We start from the raw sequence: 18,715 nt of genomic DNA, 5'->3' as shown, positions 1-18,715 counted from the left end.
AAGATCACATCGAGCATCAACAACAAGTTCTCCAAATTTTAAAGGATAACGCCACTTCGGTGCAAAATCAAACGAAACAACAGGTAGATAAACATTGTAGTGAAAAATGTTTTGATGTAGGTGAGTGGGTATTTTTACTGCTACATCTCAAGCAAGCTATTTATGACAAGGAAATGTTGGCAATACTACATGCACTTAAAAAATGGCGACCTTACCGAATGGGAAGACTCTTCAAGGATGAGGATGTGGAAGCATTGTTTTGTGCTATTTATATTATCCAACCAGATTGGATAAACGAAGCAAGGGATGAATGGAAGAAGGACGAAGAAGTATGGCCACTTATTCAAAAGTTGCAAAATATCCCAATTCAAACAATATTGCCAGAAATTGAAGAGGAAGGAAAAATCATATTGGAACATGGAGCAATCATAGAAACAGGAACCCGACAGCTACGAAATCAATCATTTTCAGAGTATCTCATCAAGTGGAAGAACTTACTCGCCGAAGATTCCACATGGGAGGACAAGAATTTTATACAGAAGCATCAATAACTACTCAAGCGTTGAGGACAACGGTTTTTGAAGGGGAGGGGCATGTTAGGCCCCTATACTACTAGTGTAACCCCTTATTGTTATTAGTATAACCCACTTATTATATTGATGTACCCATGTAGTGCCCATATTGTTACTACTGTGCCCCATAGAAGCCCACTATTGTTATTATTGTGCCCTTACATTATTATTGTTATGTCGGCTCTGATTATGTTATGACCCCTTAGACTCCTATATATAGAAAGGAGGTCTTTTCATTTGTATCATCCAAGAATTGTTCATTTATGTAATGTAAAGGAGGTTGCCCCCTCGAAGAGGCTGAATTCTAAGGCGTTGATCTATATTTTCTATCTTTTCTTGAGCTGGTTTCATAACATGTTCATTCTTATTTTCAGTTCTCAAATTTTATGTTTAATGCATATTAACAACTTAATTTCCCTCATTTATTCACATAAATGCAACCTTAGTTAACATTGGTGAAATTGACCAAATAATCAATCCTATAGATTCCATATCAGGGTCAACCTTGTATTTCAAGATAGAAAGTATATTGTGAAAGATGGCTTAATAAAGGGCGTGATAGGAAAAGAAAATTATATGTTAGGTAGAGTATCATATTTTAAAGATATCTTCTAGGATATTTTTTTGTAGCGTCTACCAATCTTCTTGAATGATCAAGGAGTGTTTACTCAAGATGAAGAGTATCAAGTCAAGTTTCAAGAAAAGAGGAATGACACATCATAATTCAATCATAATTCTTCTAATCTAATAGGTCAAAACATTTTCAACCTTTTAGAAAAAGATTTTAATCTTCTTAATCAAACAAGAAGATTCATCAATGATTTACCACTGGTCGTGTATGATTTTCACACAAAATTGGATACTATGTATAGAGAGATGATATGAGCATCATTCCCATCAAAAACCATCTGGCAAAGGATAAATTCATTCAGCGAGAAATGGATTTCATTGGAGGAATCTTCTACTTCAATTGATCACGACTCATAGACAATCCTAGCATTTCTGCAATGGAGTGCAGATTTATCTTATTTTGTTGTTAATATTGGGTATTTTTCCCAAAGTTTGTAGAACTTAATATTTTATAAATTTTGTATAAATTCTCTCATCGAGATGAGGAAAAGGTTGGGCTTTTGAGAAAAGGACTATTATGTGCACATAACAATTTTTTTTTAAATTAATTAAAGTTGTCAAGATCTGAAGTACTTGAGCAATTGAAACCAAATATTCATGTGTTAGTATTTTCCAGTCTATGTTCTTTAGAGATTGTTTTGTTTCAGTATTTCAGTTGATGTGTTATCTTAATTGTTTTAATATAAGCAAAGGATTCAGAATTCATCTTTGATGCTTTATTTTCATCACAATTTTTGTTGATACAAAATGAATAGAAGAATCATTCAAGTAATCCTGATTTTTTCTACCAACAATTCATACCAGATCTTGAACACTTTAATGATATTGCAATAGGAAATTTCTATTGACACAAATAATACTGAAACATTTCCAAGTTTAGTCCATAAGGATCATCATTTTTTAAACATGGATTAAAAACAATTCTGAAAAATTTAAATGTTTTGGTTATTAACATCATTTTATGCAACAATGTCATCGTGTGTATCATTGTCAATGTTCATATGATCTTTCAAGTAGTTAATATTATCATCATCCTCATCTTGACCTGCATCATCTTCATCATCATTGAAATATGATTGTAGACCATCCATATCGTTACCAAATGTATTTGGATCATCATTTTCTATAACATCCATATTGTTGTCTTCCATAACATTGTCTAACTTTGTATTGTTGTCTTCTTGTGTCTAAACATAACCATCTTCAACATCATCATGGATGTCAATTTCTTCGATGTTCTCTAATCCCTCTCTCATATTTTGTGGTCATCATTGTTTTGCTGAGTATCCACTAATACATCATCAAATACATGCCTTAATATTGGTTCATAATGTATGGAAAATATCCATTTCAGGTCCAAAATATCTTCATAGAAAAATACCTGCACATGAACAAGTGCATACCTATATTGGACATATGTTATAACAATTTTATTAATTAATAAACACATGTATATGTTCATAATAAGCAATTTATTAATAGATTATTGATCACTACTACTTCTTCTTTGAGTTAAAGAAATACATCCTCACAAGGAATTGGTCGAACATAAGGCTCCTTATTGTCGAGTAGTAACTTTGAGGAATATATAGAAAACAGTCCGCTATGGATATCATGTCTTCATGTCCTCTCAAATGCTTCATACCAGCTACACTATACAACATTTAAAAGAGCGGCAATCCAACTCAATAATTTTTGTATTTTCCCAACATATTGTACATTTCCATTAATAATATTCTTATATTTTGAGTTTGATCGACTTGATTATTTGAATTCAACCATGATGCCACAATCGAAGGATCATCTCTTTACATATCCATGTTCTACATGATAATGTCGACCATATGCCCACATTGTTGGATATTTCCTTGCCTATGAAACACCATTTATTTCAATTAAAATAAATATAATGATGAATATTTAAATAGTTAATAGTGTCAAAACTGTACGGAATCAACATTTTGTAAAATTCCAACTGTACCTTTCTTTCACATGCTCTAGACATGCTGATTTCATCTTTTGTTATGTTTAAATCTCTAACTGCATCTTCTATTTAATTTTGAATTTTCTCAGTAACCCATTCTAGTGTGCACTCTTGCCCCATTCCCCTTGTAGATCAATAGGAAATGGGGTATTCCTTGGGTTCAATCTCTTAAATTGTCTCCTTGCTTCTAACACTTCTTTATTTTTATCATACAAATCAATCCATTTGTTCATAAAGTCCATGTGGTACAAAATAAACTTATCGAGTATATCACTTTCGTCTACACTTACTACATGTCAACATGTTTATTTCAAACTCCAAAGACCATGTTGTTAATTTGACAAATAATTTGCAAAGTAAATTAATTATTACAATAAAAACAACCACAACGATAATGAGTTTACTTACTAATTTCTACTTCAACACCATTAGATTGTGGCTTTTCTCCATCAATAATATCTAGTGTTCGTTCTTCATCCCCGAAGCGTGACCCATATTCGAAATCCTTACCCATGGATTTACATTGGAAGATATATGTTTCATTCAATACATACCCTTAAACCATGCAACCATATAAATGTGCTTTTTGCGAGGCATATATTTTAAGAGTTTTCATATACCTATCAAAAAATTGTCCACCTCATCGATAAAAACCCACCAATTTTAATTGAATAAGTGTGTAAGTAAATGGACATGTATGTCCATGAAACTTGTAAAGATCCCCTCCTCAAATACATATATAATTTCTGCAATTTCCTTCTTTTATTTGGCACTTCACATTTATGAATCTCTTTCAATATCACCCACCTAATATAGGAATAGTATATTAGCATGGACCTTTAGTCAAAAGTTAAAATGCAATACAATATCTCTATTTCTTTATTTCTCTCACAAATGAACTTTCCATACCACGTGCCTTGTTTATTAGGGTTGGCGGTGATAGAAGGTGCATTATTTAGTATGGGAATTTTGAATTTATAAATAGCCATCAAAGTACTCTTACATATATAGCTGTTAAAGTACACATAACCTAGATGCTTAGTGAATATTTTGAAATTATTTATGGGCAGGTCGTTGTGAGAGTTGGGTCTCTGCCGGAGATTTCAAATTCTGTATACGGATAAATATTTTTTTATTATTTGTTTATTAAATACATTATGGTATTTGTAGAGTTTTGGTTAAAAATATTATAATTTTATATATTTATTAAAATTGAATAATTTGAAATTTCAAAATACAAATATAGTTAAGCATCCAACGATTTTAACGATTTGGTTTTTATTTTAATTTGGTAATGAATAGTAGGATATTAATTGAATTTTAATATGTTAGGATAGTGGTGTTGACAAAATAATTTGATTATAAATTTAGAGTTTATTGAATTTAAAAATTTAATAATGAAAATATACATTATTAAAAAGAAAAAATATTAAAAAAGAAAGTTAGAAAATGAGAGATACATATATTTTCTAAAAATAGGTTTATTTTAGTTTTTATTCTATAGAATTATTGATTTATAATTCATGGGATATGAGGTTTAGAGAGCCTTGGCTCTTAGCTAGACCTTCCAAAAAATCGATTCGGAAACAAATGAATCAAACACAATCACATAAGATAAGATAAAAGACTAACATTCACTTGTATTATTATGAAGCTTGATAGCCTTTTAAGGAGATTTACAAATACATATTTAGAAGTGGTATCTTTTGTTGTCGGTTGTCAAACAAGAAAAAGCTAAATACAATGTTTTAGATATTTCCTTTCTTGATATAAGTTTTTCAAATGAACCCGAGGCAAATGTTGTTATTTTGATTGTTGATGAAGTAGGAGGTTCCTACATCGCTTGGGGTGGGACAACACATCTTCAAATGAACCCAAGCTGGATGTTTCTATGTTGAATGTGAAACAGGTGCCTATTAAAGCGGGGTAGGAGGGCACATCTCCAAAGGGAACTCGCTTCAAATGTTGCTCCTCATATAAGAACTCATGGATTCTCGGTGGGGTACATAACCATGCCACACCAAAGATATACCAATTGATCTATACATGTGTTGCAAACTTGTAACAGAAGTGGCCATGGGTGTTGTAGATGTTCTGATGAGGCAGAGGAACTGAGACTAAAAAAATGAGTAAATGGGCCTTAGCTATGCGTGTTTCTTCCGTGGTGGCAATCTGTTGAACAATTGAGAGGAAGTAACCACCAAGAACTCCAAAATGTCATTAAGAGTTTGACATATGTGGGAAACATGAGATTGCATGCAAAAGAAATAATTCTTAAGAAACATAAACTAAAACGTTACGACTTACCTATATCAACTGGGAAATAGGGAGGATGCTAGTAGCAAAAATTTAGAGTATAAAAAAAAAAAAAGATCAAGCCCTAAGCAACTACTTGCTCTCATACCACTTGATTTGTAATTCAACGGAGATGAGGTTTCAAGAGCCTCGGCTCTTAGTCGGACCTTCCAAAAACTCGACTCAGAAACAAATGAATCAAACACAATCACACAAGATAAGCTAAAAGAATACCATTCACTTGTATTATCACGAGGCTTGATAGCCTTTTAAAGAGATTTAAAAATACATATTTATAACTTGTCTCCTTTGTTGTTGGAATAGGAAAAAGCTAAATGCGTCCTTTAAAAAACCATCTACTTATCTATTAAATATTTAAACTTTGAAAAACAATATACTTGGTTATTAAATTTTAAATGTATGTTTGCTAAATGTGATATAATCAAAAATTAATAAAAAGTTCTTAGATTTTTTATTCTTAACTATTATTATAAGAGAATCATCTAAATTAAAATGAATTTATGCGAGTGATAATTTTTTGCTTGATTTTAGACTTTTGTGATCCATGCTGATTTTGATAAATTCTTTCAAATTAATCACATCATAAATTTTTTATGAACATTTAAAGCCATAGTTTATCATTAAATAAACTAAATATAATTTAAAAATAAAAATAACTATATAATTTTTTTATTTAATTATAAATAAATCGTCAATAAAATAATTATAAATCGATCATAAAATTATTAAAATTTTAAAATATAAACATATAAAAAACTTGATTAAAGGAACTCGTAATCTCACTATTAAAAAGAACAATAAATAATAATGTGAACAGAACTTTTAAACTTTACTTACAGAGAAAATAAATGAAAAAATTGATTAGAAAAATCCTCACGTTTCCAATCAACTCACGTCACTATAGATAGGATAATAAATAATAGTGTGAGTAAAACTTTTTTATTTTAAAGCCTTCAATGATATATTAGATATATGAGTTTTATTAATAATAAATAGTGAAGAAAATATAAAAAATAGTTTATGATAGGTCAAATATTATTTATTATTATTATTATTTTTAAGTTGTAATTTTATTTATAATATCAAAATTACAGATGTTAAAGAGTATATGTATAATAATTAGGTTTTGATTATGAGGTTTTATAAAAAATTGATTTATTTTTTTTATCATTTTTTTTTTCACTTTTTACTAACTATTAGTGTTGGGAGTGGATGTTACAATAGGCATTTGATTCTCTTTTGTATTTGCTAGAAATTTTTTGTCACGGCCACTTACTTCTTTTCTAGGTGTGTGTTGCTCATTATGTTGCAACGGGTTCGGAATTAATGTGGAGCTTTGCTCGATCTTCTTTTCTAGGTGTGTGTTGCTCATTCTCCTGCAGTGGGTTGGTGGGCCTTGGAATTAATTCGGAGCTTTGCTCGATCTCGTCCTGCCTTGAGATGTTTTGAATGATCTGCTTCTTTTTGTGTGCCGTGTTTTTTGGTATGTCTGCGTGTTTTTTAGTATTTCTGTTTCATGTGATGCTTTTTCTACGCGATCAATGCATTCCCAACCTTTTGGATTTTGGGATTGTTTCTTATTTCTTTTGGGACTTTTTTTAAATGCGGGCATGCACTTTGAAGTGGCATGTTTGAATACATCCATAACAACAAAATGCCATATTTTCATAATCTAGTGGTTGAGTCCATTGTATATTGTTGTGAACTAGCCTAATGCCATTAGGTAAACCTTGACTAAGATTTAATTCAACTCAGATTCTAGCAAAAGTAAATGTCTCTTGAAACTCTATCCACATCAATATTAAGAAATTTGCCTAGGGAGTTCTCAATTCCTTCTAACACTTTGTGGTGGTAGAAATGTAGTGGTAGATTGTGTATCCTTACCCATAGAATCATTTTGGATACCACCATAGTAGTGGCATAAAAACTTGGGAACCAAGAGATCATGTAAAGTCTTGCATTGCCCCAGAATCATGGTCCCTCATTAAAGGCATAATATTTATCTTTTACTATTTCAAATATGAAATAAAAAACCCTTTGGAACATAAATGAATATCACAATTTGATGTCCATGTAGTGAATATCCATTGATGTAGAGGTCTCATTTAGGCCAAAACCCATTAAACCTACATATAACTTATTTGAGCTCATTTACCTCAGGCAAAGGGACTTCCAAAGCTAGTATATGGGATTTTTGCTCCACGATATAGGGCCAACTTAATTCTGGATATGGTGCTGGTTTGGTTTGGAAGTCCTCCTTCCCTTTAAGTGCATCTTTAAAAGAGCATGTGCCCTTTGACCTGGTAGCCCAACATCCACCTTGCAATTAGAAAGTAAGGATAATGGTCGAATCTGTGGCAATGCCATAGTCCTCGAGTGTGAAGTTCTCCTGCAATATTTTCCCTACATAAATCAAGCTTTGCATACTTACTGATATACCCAATTGTTTTGGTAACTCACCCTTTAAGTCTTGAATCTATCTCCCATTCCCATTCCAGATCAGGTTACAGATAGTCCTCCCTTGCGAAGTTCTGATAAAAAAATGGATCAGATCTAGATCTATAGTGAGAGCATTCCTATTTGGCGGGTTTCTATTGATCATTAATTTGGATGCCTCTCTCCGAGTGTGAAGGAATAAAAGTCTGTACCAACAAGAAGCGAAGCAGACTCCCCAAATCTAGGTCTGCTTCTCTGTTTTGACATCGATACTCCCTGATGGGATCACAATTATGCCGATCCAGTCTCTTGAGCAACGGATCTATGAGAGGAAGCGTGGCTGCTGGGCGATCTCCTGCTAGATCTCGGGCTTTGTCTTCAGATCTGACGGCTTGAGCACGATGGTGGTCGATGAGATTCAAACCATTGTGAGTAGGACGATCTTCGGCGAAGTCTTCCACCTTGGGATGCTTGGCATTGATATTATTATTGGCACTATTAACGAGTCTCGCTATGATCTCCTTAGCTCTCTGCTTAGCGATATCGACTTCATTGAATGACAACGGGACAACATTGTAAGAAACACTTTGACTCTCATTATCCCCCACAACTATTGTTGTCGCAATTGCTGAAGTCATGATTATTGGAGGGTAGAAACCCATCGACCACCTGGGGACGTGAACGTGCTCTGTCTCATCAAACTTCCGCTTGTTCTTGGCCTGGGAGGGAGGCGGTGAGTAGTCCATATCGCAAGAGCAGTAGCGGCCATCATCAGACATCTTTACTCCAGTGTCATAGATCTTCGCTGCCATCTCCTTCATACTTTAGTTTTATTTAATTAAATTTATGATTAAATAATTTATTAAATTTTGAAAATTATATAATATATATATATATATATATATATAATTTGAGTAGGTTTAATAGTTAAGAATATGTATGTTTTTTTAAAAAGGTGTAAGTACAAAACTAGAGGGATAGAGTATGTATTTATTAGTAAATTTAGTACTCAAATAAATAAATAAAGATAAATTCCTTATCCCACAAATAAAAACTCTTATACATCAATTTGATATCTTACTTAACAATAATTTTAAAATTACATAATAATAATAATAATAATAATAATATATATATATATATATTATTTTTTAGATTAATTAATAGAAAATTGATTTAAAAGACTTTTCAAAAAAAAAAGCTAGAGTTTTGAAGATTTTAATAACTTAAATATCCTAAATGCATTCTCATACACCTTCCTCACCTTGAGAACTGAAACTTTAATCACTGGGCAATTTTATTTGGGAAAGAAAAAACCAAACTGCGTTGTATTATAAAAGCGGTTTACATCAAGTAAATATATTGCTGTATTAAGACATATCTAACATATAATCAATGTGTGAGTAATTAACATTATAAACCAATTGCCAGTATATTAGTCCTTCCTTGGTACTGCAACACCAAAAACAAAAACTCCGAAAATAAAACGAATTTTTATCTATGCATTCATGCCTTCGTAAACCAGCTTAACGCGATCTGCGTGGTCATTCATTCGTTCGCAGCGGAGTAGGTAGTACGTTCGTTTCACAATTATGGAACCATCAAATCAATCTGCCTTTTACAAACTATGAAGCTCGCAGACCAAGATCTTTATTAGCTCTCATCGAGTCTCTCTACTTGCAAGCAAAAATTATCGATGGCAGAGACTGCTAGATGTGTTTTCATGTTATATCTTCTGTGTATTTTGGCTGGGATTACCAAGGCCAATGTAGGAGAAAACAACAGTGCAGGCAAAGTGCCTGCTCTGTTTGTTTTTGGGGATTCGATTGTAGATTCTGGCAACAACAACTACATTCCTACATTAGCCAGAGCCAACTTTCCTCCATATGGTCGAGATTTTATCCATCACAAGCCCACAGGCCGCTATTCTAATGGCAAACTCTCAACAGATTTTATAGGTATATCCAATAAAAGTAAAAACAGTTGTTTCAGATTATTTTGTTATTTGAAATAGCATAACCTAACTACTATCTAATTTTAAATCATTAATCTGGTTTGCAGCTGCAGAACTGGGGCTTAAGGAGACGCTGCCGCCATATTTAGATCCCCATCTCAAAACCCATGATCTCATAACGGGTGTCAGCTTTGCTTCCGCAGGAACTGGATACGATAACCTCACCGCTGAGGCTGCTGTAAGTTGTTTTTGGATATTCCTGTTTTCTTAACATTTCAATCTGAAGTAACTTGAAGTATATCACTGAAGCTCAGAAGCATTGTTTTATATGGCTGCAGTCTGTGATACCAATGTGGAAACAGGTGGAATACTTTAGAGATTACAGTGGGATATTGAAAGAGCGGGTGGGAGAGGAAAAGGCATCCCGTATAATTGGAGAAGCCATTTATCTGTTCTGTGCAGGTACCAACGATTTAGTAAATAATTACTTTCTTCTTCCCATTAGAAGAAATCAGTTCAGCATCACCCAATATCAGGACCTTTTGCTGCAACTCTCCCAAAGCTCTTTTCAGGTAAAACATCATTCACAAAGCAAAACGTTGTTGAGGCAATATATCGTTGAAATATTGATCTTGGTTTCAGCTGGGGAAAAGAAGAATGTAGTGTTCACAAAGTGTCGTTTGTTTACAGTTTTTACTCTGCTGATTTGCTATCTATGGCACTATTCTGTATGGAGAGGCTAGATACTCTACAATCTAAATCGAAGAGAGACTACGTGTGTGGGTTTATTGAAGAAATTTTATGCCATTGTAGTAAAACAAATATTTAACTTCGATTAAAGACATCCAGGGTTTAGTTACAAATAAATCTATGTGCATGTAGTAAAAGGATTATCTATATATTTAATTCAATGATATTTACTTATGTAAAGCTCCAAAGATGCATATTGATTTTAAGGCTAGATAGAAGTATAGGGTTCTGAGAATATAAAGTTTGATATTATTGTCTCCCGTTGCAAACCCAAATGAGAAAGGTTTAATATACAGAATGCATCTTCATAAAGCCCTTCACCTTACCTCTAGTGTCCCAGTCTGTCTTAACTCTCTACTGGTTGGTAAATGTAGTTTTCCTTCTAAAAATATTGATATTTCTTTTAAATATGTTAATGTTTGTCCGTGATTAATTTTAGCTAAGATTAAAAATAAATTATTTTTTTATAATTATTTTAATAGCAATTATTTTTATAATTATTTTAATAGCTGAAGAAGCAAATGTTTCAAAATGATTTATTTTATTTTATAAGTTTATTTTTATATTTAAAATTGTTTTAAAATCATTATATTTTTGTTAACAAGAAGTTTCAAAAATCTATTTTCAGTAAATATTTTGAAATTTAAATTTAATTATTAATTTAAATTTAAATTTAATTTGAATATATAATGAACCATTATATTCAATCTATTTTTTCAATATCCACTTTTTATTCCAAAAATTTCTTATTTTAATGAAGATTATTTTGAAATCATAATTTGCTTAAGTAATATATTTTTTTCTACTAAATAATGTTATAACTAAAAATGTTATATAATTAAATGCTTTATTTTTTAGTCATTATTCAATAAAAATTGTCATTACATTAATTAAGTTAAATTTTTATAACCAAGATTTATGATTAAGATTAGATTATATTGATTAAGTTAAATTTTTATAGCCAAGATTTATGATTATCTTTAATCTTAAGATTTGAATTGTTACCACACATCCTATGTTCAACAACCATTTCAATTAATTTATATCACTAAATTAATTTAGTATAAAATATATTAATATATATATTAAAAAATAATAAATTTAATAATAAATCAATGTAAATTTATCTTATATATTTATATTTTTACAATAAAAATTAATATATTAATATAAATTTAAATTAATTAAAAATATATTTAATGGCCATAGATAAAATTAATCTCTCTTGACCAAGATCTGGAAATCTAAAATGATAAACATACAGGTAGAGAAAGTTCTCTTTCACAACTTTAAATACTGAGTAAAGTTGTCAGTTATATATCTTAGCCTGGTTCTGTTTTAGTTAAAATGTTTTATGCATCACAATTTTTTCTCTACACCATTTTAATTTATATTTTTACTAATCAAACTTAAACTTATTTTTTCTTATAAGAAATACTTATATTTTATTATATTATTTTAAAAATATTTTGTATTTTTTATTCATGAGATATAGATTAGTTTAGTTGATTTAGACTAGGTTTAGTCCCAGTTAAATCACAAGTTCAAAACTTAGGATAATTTTGATAATAACAATACTATTGTGGATAGGTAAGTCTTCTTTCGACCAATAGCCAGGCTAGCCCCCGCCTAGGCTCTGTCTGTATACCAAAAAGATCATATTATTTAGTTATTTTAAACCAGGGTTTAAAATATTTTTAATTTTAAAATACATCTAAAAGCATGATATTTTGAATATAAAAATTAAATAAAATGTAATTTCCATTTAAAATATGCATATATTATCTGACATAAAACATTTTTTTTGGGGTTTTGCTTACCTGGCACAAAGCTTTCATCTGGATGAACCAAATGCTTCCATCTTACTTCCAAACTGTAATTGCACAATCTTTCAGGATGTGTATAACTTGGGTGCCCGCAAATTTGGTATCTATGGTATGGCAGCTGCGGGATGCCTGCCTGAGCAGAAAACGCTTTCTGGGAACCCCACACTGGACGGTTGTATCGATGAATTGAACCAGGTGGCACTGGGCTACAATATGAAACTGAAAGCAGCCGTTGCTCGTCTCAGAGCTAGGTTTCCAGATATTAAAGTGGTCTATATCGACATTTACAAACCCTTCATGGATATACTCAGAAATCCTGCCAAATATGGTAAGAGTTTAATGAAAAATTCATTCTTAGATTAGTTGTGTTTTTGTCATTAGTTTCAGTTGTTGTATTGGGTTTGTTGTAGGGTTTGAGGAATCCAAGAGGGGCTGCTGTGGAACAGGATACATAGAGGTGGGAGTCACATGCAATTCCAACACTTCATTTATTTGTCCAGATGCGTCCAAGTACGTCTTCTGGGATGCCGTCCACTCTACAGAGAAAACGTATCGCCTCACTGCGAAAATCGTGCTGGACAGAGATATTTCGCAACTGCTGTAAAGAAAATTTAATGTGTTTGGTGATTTGGATCTGAAGATATCAACTTTAAAGTACGTTAGAATTGGCGCAGAGGAATTTAATATTGCTCAGACTTGACCCAGCTTTCGTGCAGATCCATTTATTCAAAGTTTGTGCTGGGTGTTTATATGATCGTGAAATTGAACCGATATTATATGAATGGTTTAAGATCTTTGCTCAGATTTCCTGCAGATATATTTATTTGATTTAGTTTTCCATGGTTGCCTGTCTAGATCTCATTGTGATATATTTGCAGTTAATTAATGCTTTAGATTTCCTGTAGATAAATGTATTTAATTTCGCAAGCTTTCAATTGTTGTGCCTGTGAAAATCCCTTTGTGATCAATTTTATTTAATTGTATTTTAATATAATAGAACACATGGCAGCATACTAGTAAACAATTTTGTGAGGGCTTTTATTAGAAGTTCATTGTCATTTTAATAATGAATAACATTCTTATATTATAATAATATAAACTATGTTTTCTTGGTTGGCATGTTTTTATTAGAGGATTTTTAAATTTCCCCAAATTATTATTATTTTTAAATTTTGATTATACAGTTGTAAATCTTGATTACATAATTTGATTATGTTTAATGGTTAAAAGCGCGTGTTTTTTTTCAAAAATATTATTTGTAAATGCAAAGGAGATTCAGGATGTGTCTTTCAGGGTAGATTTTAGTAATAGAAACAAAAGAATGTGATACACCATATTAATATGTGGTGTGGTGATAACCTTAAAATTAAATTATTATTATCATTTATCATTATTATCATCATTTTCTAAAAAAATTTAAAAATGAAAATTCTTAAAATCTAAGAAAATTTAATAATAATTACAATAATATATAATAATAGTTTTATTTTTATATTTTATATACATATTATTTAATAGTATGCCATATTTCTTAAGTTTTTGTCACTCCCTTGGACATGCAACTAGTAGCCATGTATTGAAGGCCCACAATCTAGAAGTGTAGGCAAAAGCATCTAAGTGAGAAGTGTAGGCACAAGCATCTAAGCTAATTCTTGTTTCAGTAGATTGAATTGATGTAATAGCAAAGCCAATTTCAATTGATTGAATTGATATAATAGCAAAGCCAATTTCAAGAACATGTCGAGATCCAACTCTTGGGAATGGAAACTTAGAATCAAAATTTACTTGGTAAGTTAGGTTGTTTAGATGTTGGAGTTTGTTGAGAGTTTTTTTCAACAATAATTTCTTAGTTTGGGATTTGTTGGATCTTAGAAGTACATATATGGGAGATATTTTTTTTTAGAAATTGAAATATATTCATGATTTTGTATGTGATCTGTGCACTATGTTTAATTCTAAATTTTTTATTTTGGTATCATAGCCAATTTTGGCTTAACTTCCTCATAGGAGGGCCGGGTAGATGTAGAGCCATGATAGTTAATCCTCCTTTGTAAACAAGTAGATTAGCAAAGAAAAGTGATTGCTAGAGCGTGAAATTTATTAGTCTTTCAGTGTCTTGCTTGGTGTGATTGTTAGGATGAGCCAAAGTATAGGATAGTGGCCCAATTTTGTAGAGTTGTCAAGCTCCTCGTAGAGTGCACAAGAGAAGCTTAGTTGTTTGTGGAAGTCGATGCAACATCACTCTCGAAGAATTTGAAAATCTCCCACCATCATCTTTCGATGTGAGATTTAAAGGTTGCAAAGATTCAAAAGAGGCTTCAATTCCAATTATGCATCACAAATCCAAATTTGGAGATGAGAGAAAAACATGCGAGAATTTTTCCTATCAGAATCATCCATCTTCATTTCACTATGCTTGCCCTCACTATTGAAACACTAAATTTGTACACCCTAGGTGCGTTATAAAATTGTGATACAACGTGTGGATATACCTATGGTTGGCATTTTCCACAAAACCTTGTGTGGAAAAATTTGTGAATAGGGTTTGTCACAGACTTGGATTTGATGACTCCATGGGGGTGGAGGCAAAGAAAGGCATATGAGCAACATTGGTTTGGTTGCTAGCAACTTTCGAGCGTGATATCTATAGATGGATCTGTATTGTTCATTGGGGTTGCTCAATGGTCATGGAGGTGGTTACTTGTGCTTTGAAAGGGTGAAGTGGAGACATTTATGGTTCATGACAAAGAATGAAAAACAAAAAGTGGAGTAGAGATTGCTCGTCTCAATATTAAAAAAACCTAAATAGATTACATTGAAAACATTAACAATAAATGATTGGAGTACAACTCGACTAAAATGAAGTAAAATTGAAGAGTCTTATGACACCTAGTAGTGAGGAGAATCAAATGTGATGACACCTAGTAGAAAGTGATATTAAGATCTCTACATCCCCTACTAATTTCAAATGTTACATGTAGAGGAACTTACAATGCCTGATTTTTCTCTTTGAAATTCAAATACAATCTTTCCCAATGGGTCTGTGAAAATATCTCCAAGTTGGAACTATGAAAAGCAAGTACTATGTCCCCATCATTAACAAGCTCATGAATGAAATGAAAATTGTAGAATTTTATTCTAGGTTCAAGCTACATATTGTGATATGTTAAAACAATTGACTTGAATCTACTCTACTCATGAATGGAAACAAAAATTGAACCATGAAATCATGAAGCAGAAAAGGAATTTTTTCAATCAAATAACACAATAATTTTCTCGGGAAGAACTTAGCTAAAAACCCTTGTTATCTGTATATTGCATTAACAAGAAGATATGAGAAGAAAATGCAATGCTTGTTCAACCCGAACAATATCTGCACAAGTACAATCACACTCACTCTTTCACAAACCATCTCAAGCCAATACTTAGCCAAATTGGCTGCCTACGAAGCTCCTACTTCCTTATGTTATTCCCTTGGGAATTAACCCATATTTAATTGGGAAATTCCTCACTCTTAATTGTGCAATCCATCTAGAGATCTTCTTCTGATTGCATGCACCATCGGTTTAATTTCAATGATTTTACCACTCATAGTACACTGTCCCTCAACTCTAATCTCAATTGGGTCTTTCTCAGAACTGATATGCATGAGTTATTTATGAGTGAATTATCAGTTATCTAAATGATAATTGCATGTGAATTAAATCCAATTTATTTAATTCACTTGAACTTTCACTAGTTTCTCCATCAGCTAAAACTAGTTTAACTGAATTTAATTCAGTAACACTGAATTAAATAATTACAACTCAATAAGAACTCAACCCAAACCCCTAAAATTTAGGGATCACTCTACATGACTCTAGATAGACCCCCAACTTGAATTTAGTGAGCCAACTAAGTCAACTTAACTGAGTTAATTGTTACAAGTTGCTATGAGAATATAATTACAATTTAACTCCTAATTTAATTAAAGGACAAATTAAATTATGATTTTCTTCAAAATGTTATTTTTAACAAAAAACGTGTCAATGTGCTTGCTCTTTTTGTGGAAAAGATAATTTTTTGATAAAGAAATCGTTGAACTGTTATCACAGTAAATTGGAGTTGGCTCTTTCTAAACATTTCAAATATCTTTCAATAATCTTCTCAACCACATTGCTTGACAAGTTGCTGAATTCGCTACTACATGTTCTGCTTCTGCAAAAGATATTGAAATGATCGATTTTTTTTGGATGCCCATGAAATTAGATTGGTTCCAAAATGAAAAAAATACCTTGAGGCTTTTTTGTGATAATCTAAACTCCTTGCATAATCGATGTCTATATAACTTGAAAGTGAACAATTTTCAGAATCTGTATAGAACAAACCATAGTCTATTGTCCCTGCAATATACTTTAAGATTTTTTTTGCAACCTTCCAATGAAAAATCTTAGGTCACTGCATAAACCTAGAGACACAACTTGCTGCAAAAATAATATCAGGTCTAATTGTAATTAGATACAACAAAGTTCTACCAACTAGACTTTTATACAATGTGGGATCCACTAGTGGTGCTATATCTTCTTTGCTTAGTTTGGTGCCTTGAGAAATTGGTGTATCAACAAGTTTGAAATTTGTCATTCTAAACTTTTGGATGATGTCAGTGCCATATTTTTGTTGACCAACAAAATTGAAATTAGCATATTGTTGAAGTTCAATGCCTAAGAAGTATTTCATGACCCCTAGATGTGTCATATCAAACTCTCTTTGCATCGCTTCTTTGAAGTCTTTTAACATCATATTGCTAGTATAAATAATATCATCTACATAAATAGATACAATAAGAATTTTACTTTCATGAGCTTTGGTATACACAGTTGGCTCATGACCGCTTCTGCAAAAGGCACTTTTGATGAGATAGGTGTCGATGCGACTGTGCCAATCTCTTGGAGCTTATTTCAAACCATACAAAGTTTTATTCAATTTGTATACCTTATGCTCCTGTCCTGGAACTTCAAAACCAGGACATTGCTCTACATAAGCTTCTTCTTGCAATATACCATTTTGGAAGACGGATTTTACATCAAGCTCATAGACTTTCCATTTTTGTTGAGCTACTGTAGGCAAAATGGTTCTGACAATGTCTAACCTTCCTACTGGAGCAAAGGTTTCACCATAGTCGACACCAAACTGATGTGAGAATCCATTGGCAACCAACCTTGCCTTATATTTTTCAATTTCTCATTTTTCATTCAACTTGGTATTATACACCCATTTTACATCAATTATGGTTTTGTCTCTTGGGAATTTAGCTAATTCCCAAGTCTCGTTCTTTTCTATGGCAACAATTTCTTGGTTCATTGCATCAACCCAATGCTTTTCTTTAACTACTGCTTCAAAATGGGTTGGTTGAGATGAAAAATATGTAAACATATTCTGCTGGTCAAAATCATGCTCCTTCTCATATATTTATCTGATGATTCTTGTTTTTTGATTGTCTTCTGAAGATGTTGAATCATTGGTTGATTCACTGCTTGAATATGTACCATTTTTAGAATGGTATGACTCTTATTGAACTTGCAATCTTGGTGGTTGTGGTGGATAAAAACACCGATTTGAAACTTCACCAACATGATCAAACCAAGATTGATTTTCAAAAAACATTACATCTCTGCTTAAAATAATCTTCTTAGTAACAAGATTATAAAGTATGTAGGCCTTTGATTGCTCACTCTAGCCTATGAGAATACATCTTTCACTTCTATCATCAAGTTTCTTTCTTAGCTGCTTTGGAACATGTGAAAATGCTACTGATCCAAAAATTCTAAAGTGAGATATATTTACCTTTTTACCACCCCTATGCTTCTTGAGGTATTGTATCTTGGAGACTGGTTGTTGGAGATCTGTTGAGAACACTATTGTCAAAATTGCTTCGACCCAATAGTTATGTGGCAACTTCTTCTCACGAAGCATACATTTGGCCATGTTCATGATCGATTGATTTTTTCTTTTTGCTACTCCATTTTGCTGTGGAGTATATCTTGTTGTGTTCTGCATTGTGATTCCTTGTTGCTGACAAAAATATTTGAAGTCATTGGAGTTGTACTCTCTTTTTCTAACGGATCTCAATACTTTCAAAGGATTTCCACTCTGTTTTTATGCTTCTACTTTGAACTCTTTAAACCTTCAGAAAATATCTGATTTATTTCTGAGAAAATACACCCATATCTTCCTGCTATAATCATCAATGAATGTTAGAAAATAAAGA

The 18,715-nt window shown here is 31.9% G+C and overlaps 1 protein-coding gene across 2 annotated transcripts; it reads left to right on the top strand.

The window, feature by feature from the left end:
- Positions 1 to 9,479: 9,479 nt before the first annotated feature.
- LOC149162190 (GDSL esterase/lipase At2g04570-like) lies at positions 9,480 to 13,308 on the top strand. 2 transcript variants are annotated; one of them, XM_089435639.1, is made up of 5 exons: positions 9,480 to 9,896; positions 10,000 to 10,130; positions 10,207 to 10,464; positions 12,538 to 12,796; positions 12,879 to 13,308. In XM_089435639.1, the coding sequence occupies exons 1-5, from the start codon at positions 9,635 to 9,637 to the stop codon at positions 13,070 to 13,072; spliced, it is 1,104 nt and encodes a 367-aa protein (XP_089291765.1). In that variant the 5' UTR covers positions 9,480 to 9,634; the 3' UTR covers positions 13,073 to 13,308. The 2 variants fall into 2 exon arrangements, with proteins under 2 accessions (XP_089291765.1, XP_089291766.1); XM_089435640.1 differs by having other exon boundaries at positions 9,485 to 9,896; positions 10,231 to 10,464.
- The last annotated feature ends 5,407 nt before the right edge of the window (positions 13,309 to 18,715 follow it).

The sequence above is a fragment of the Pinus tabuliformis genome, chromosome 5_2 (genome assembly GCF_031772625.1).
Source record: "Pinus tabuliformis cultivar Carrire ecotype Pingquan chromosome 5_2, CPIR1, whole genome shotgun sequence".
Lineage (NCBI taxonomy): Eukaryota > Viridiplantae > Streptophyta > Pinopsida > Pinales > Pinaceae > Pinus > Pinus tabuliformis.
The sequence above is the reverse complement of the archived record's forward strand: the minus strand, read 5'-3'. Positions and strand labels throughout refer to the sequence as shown.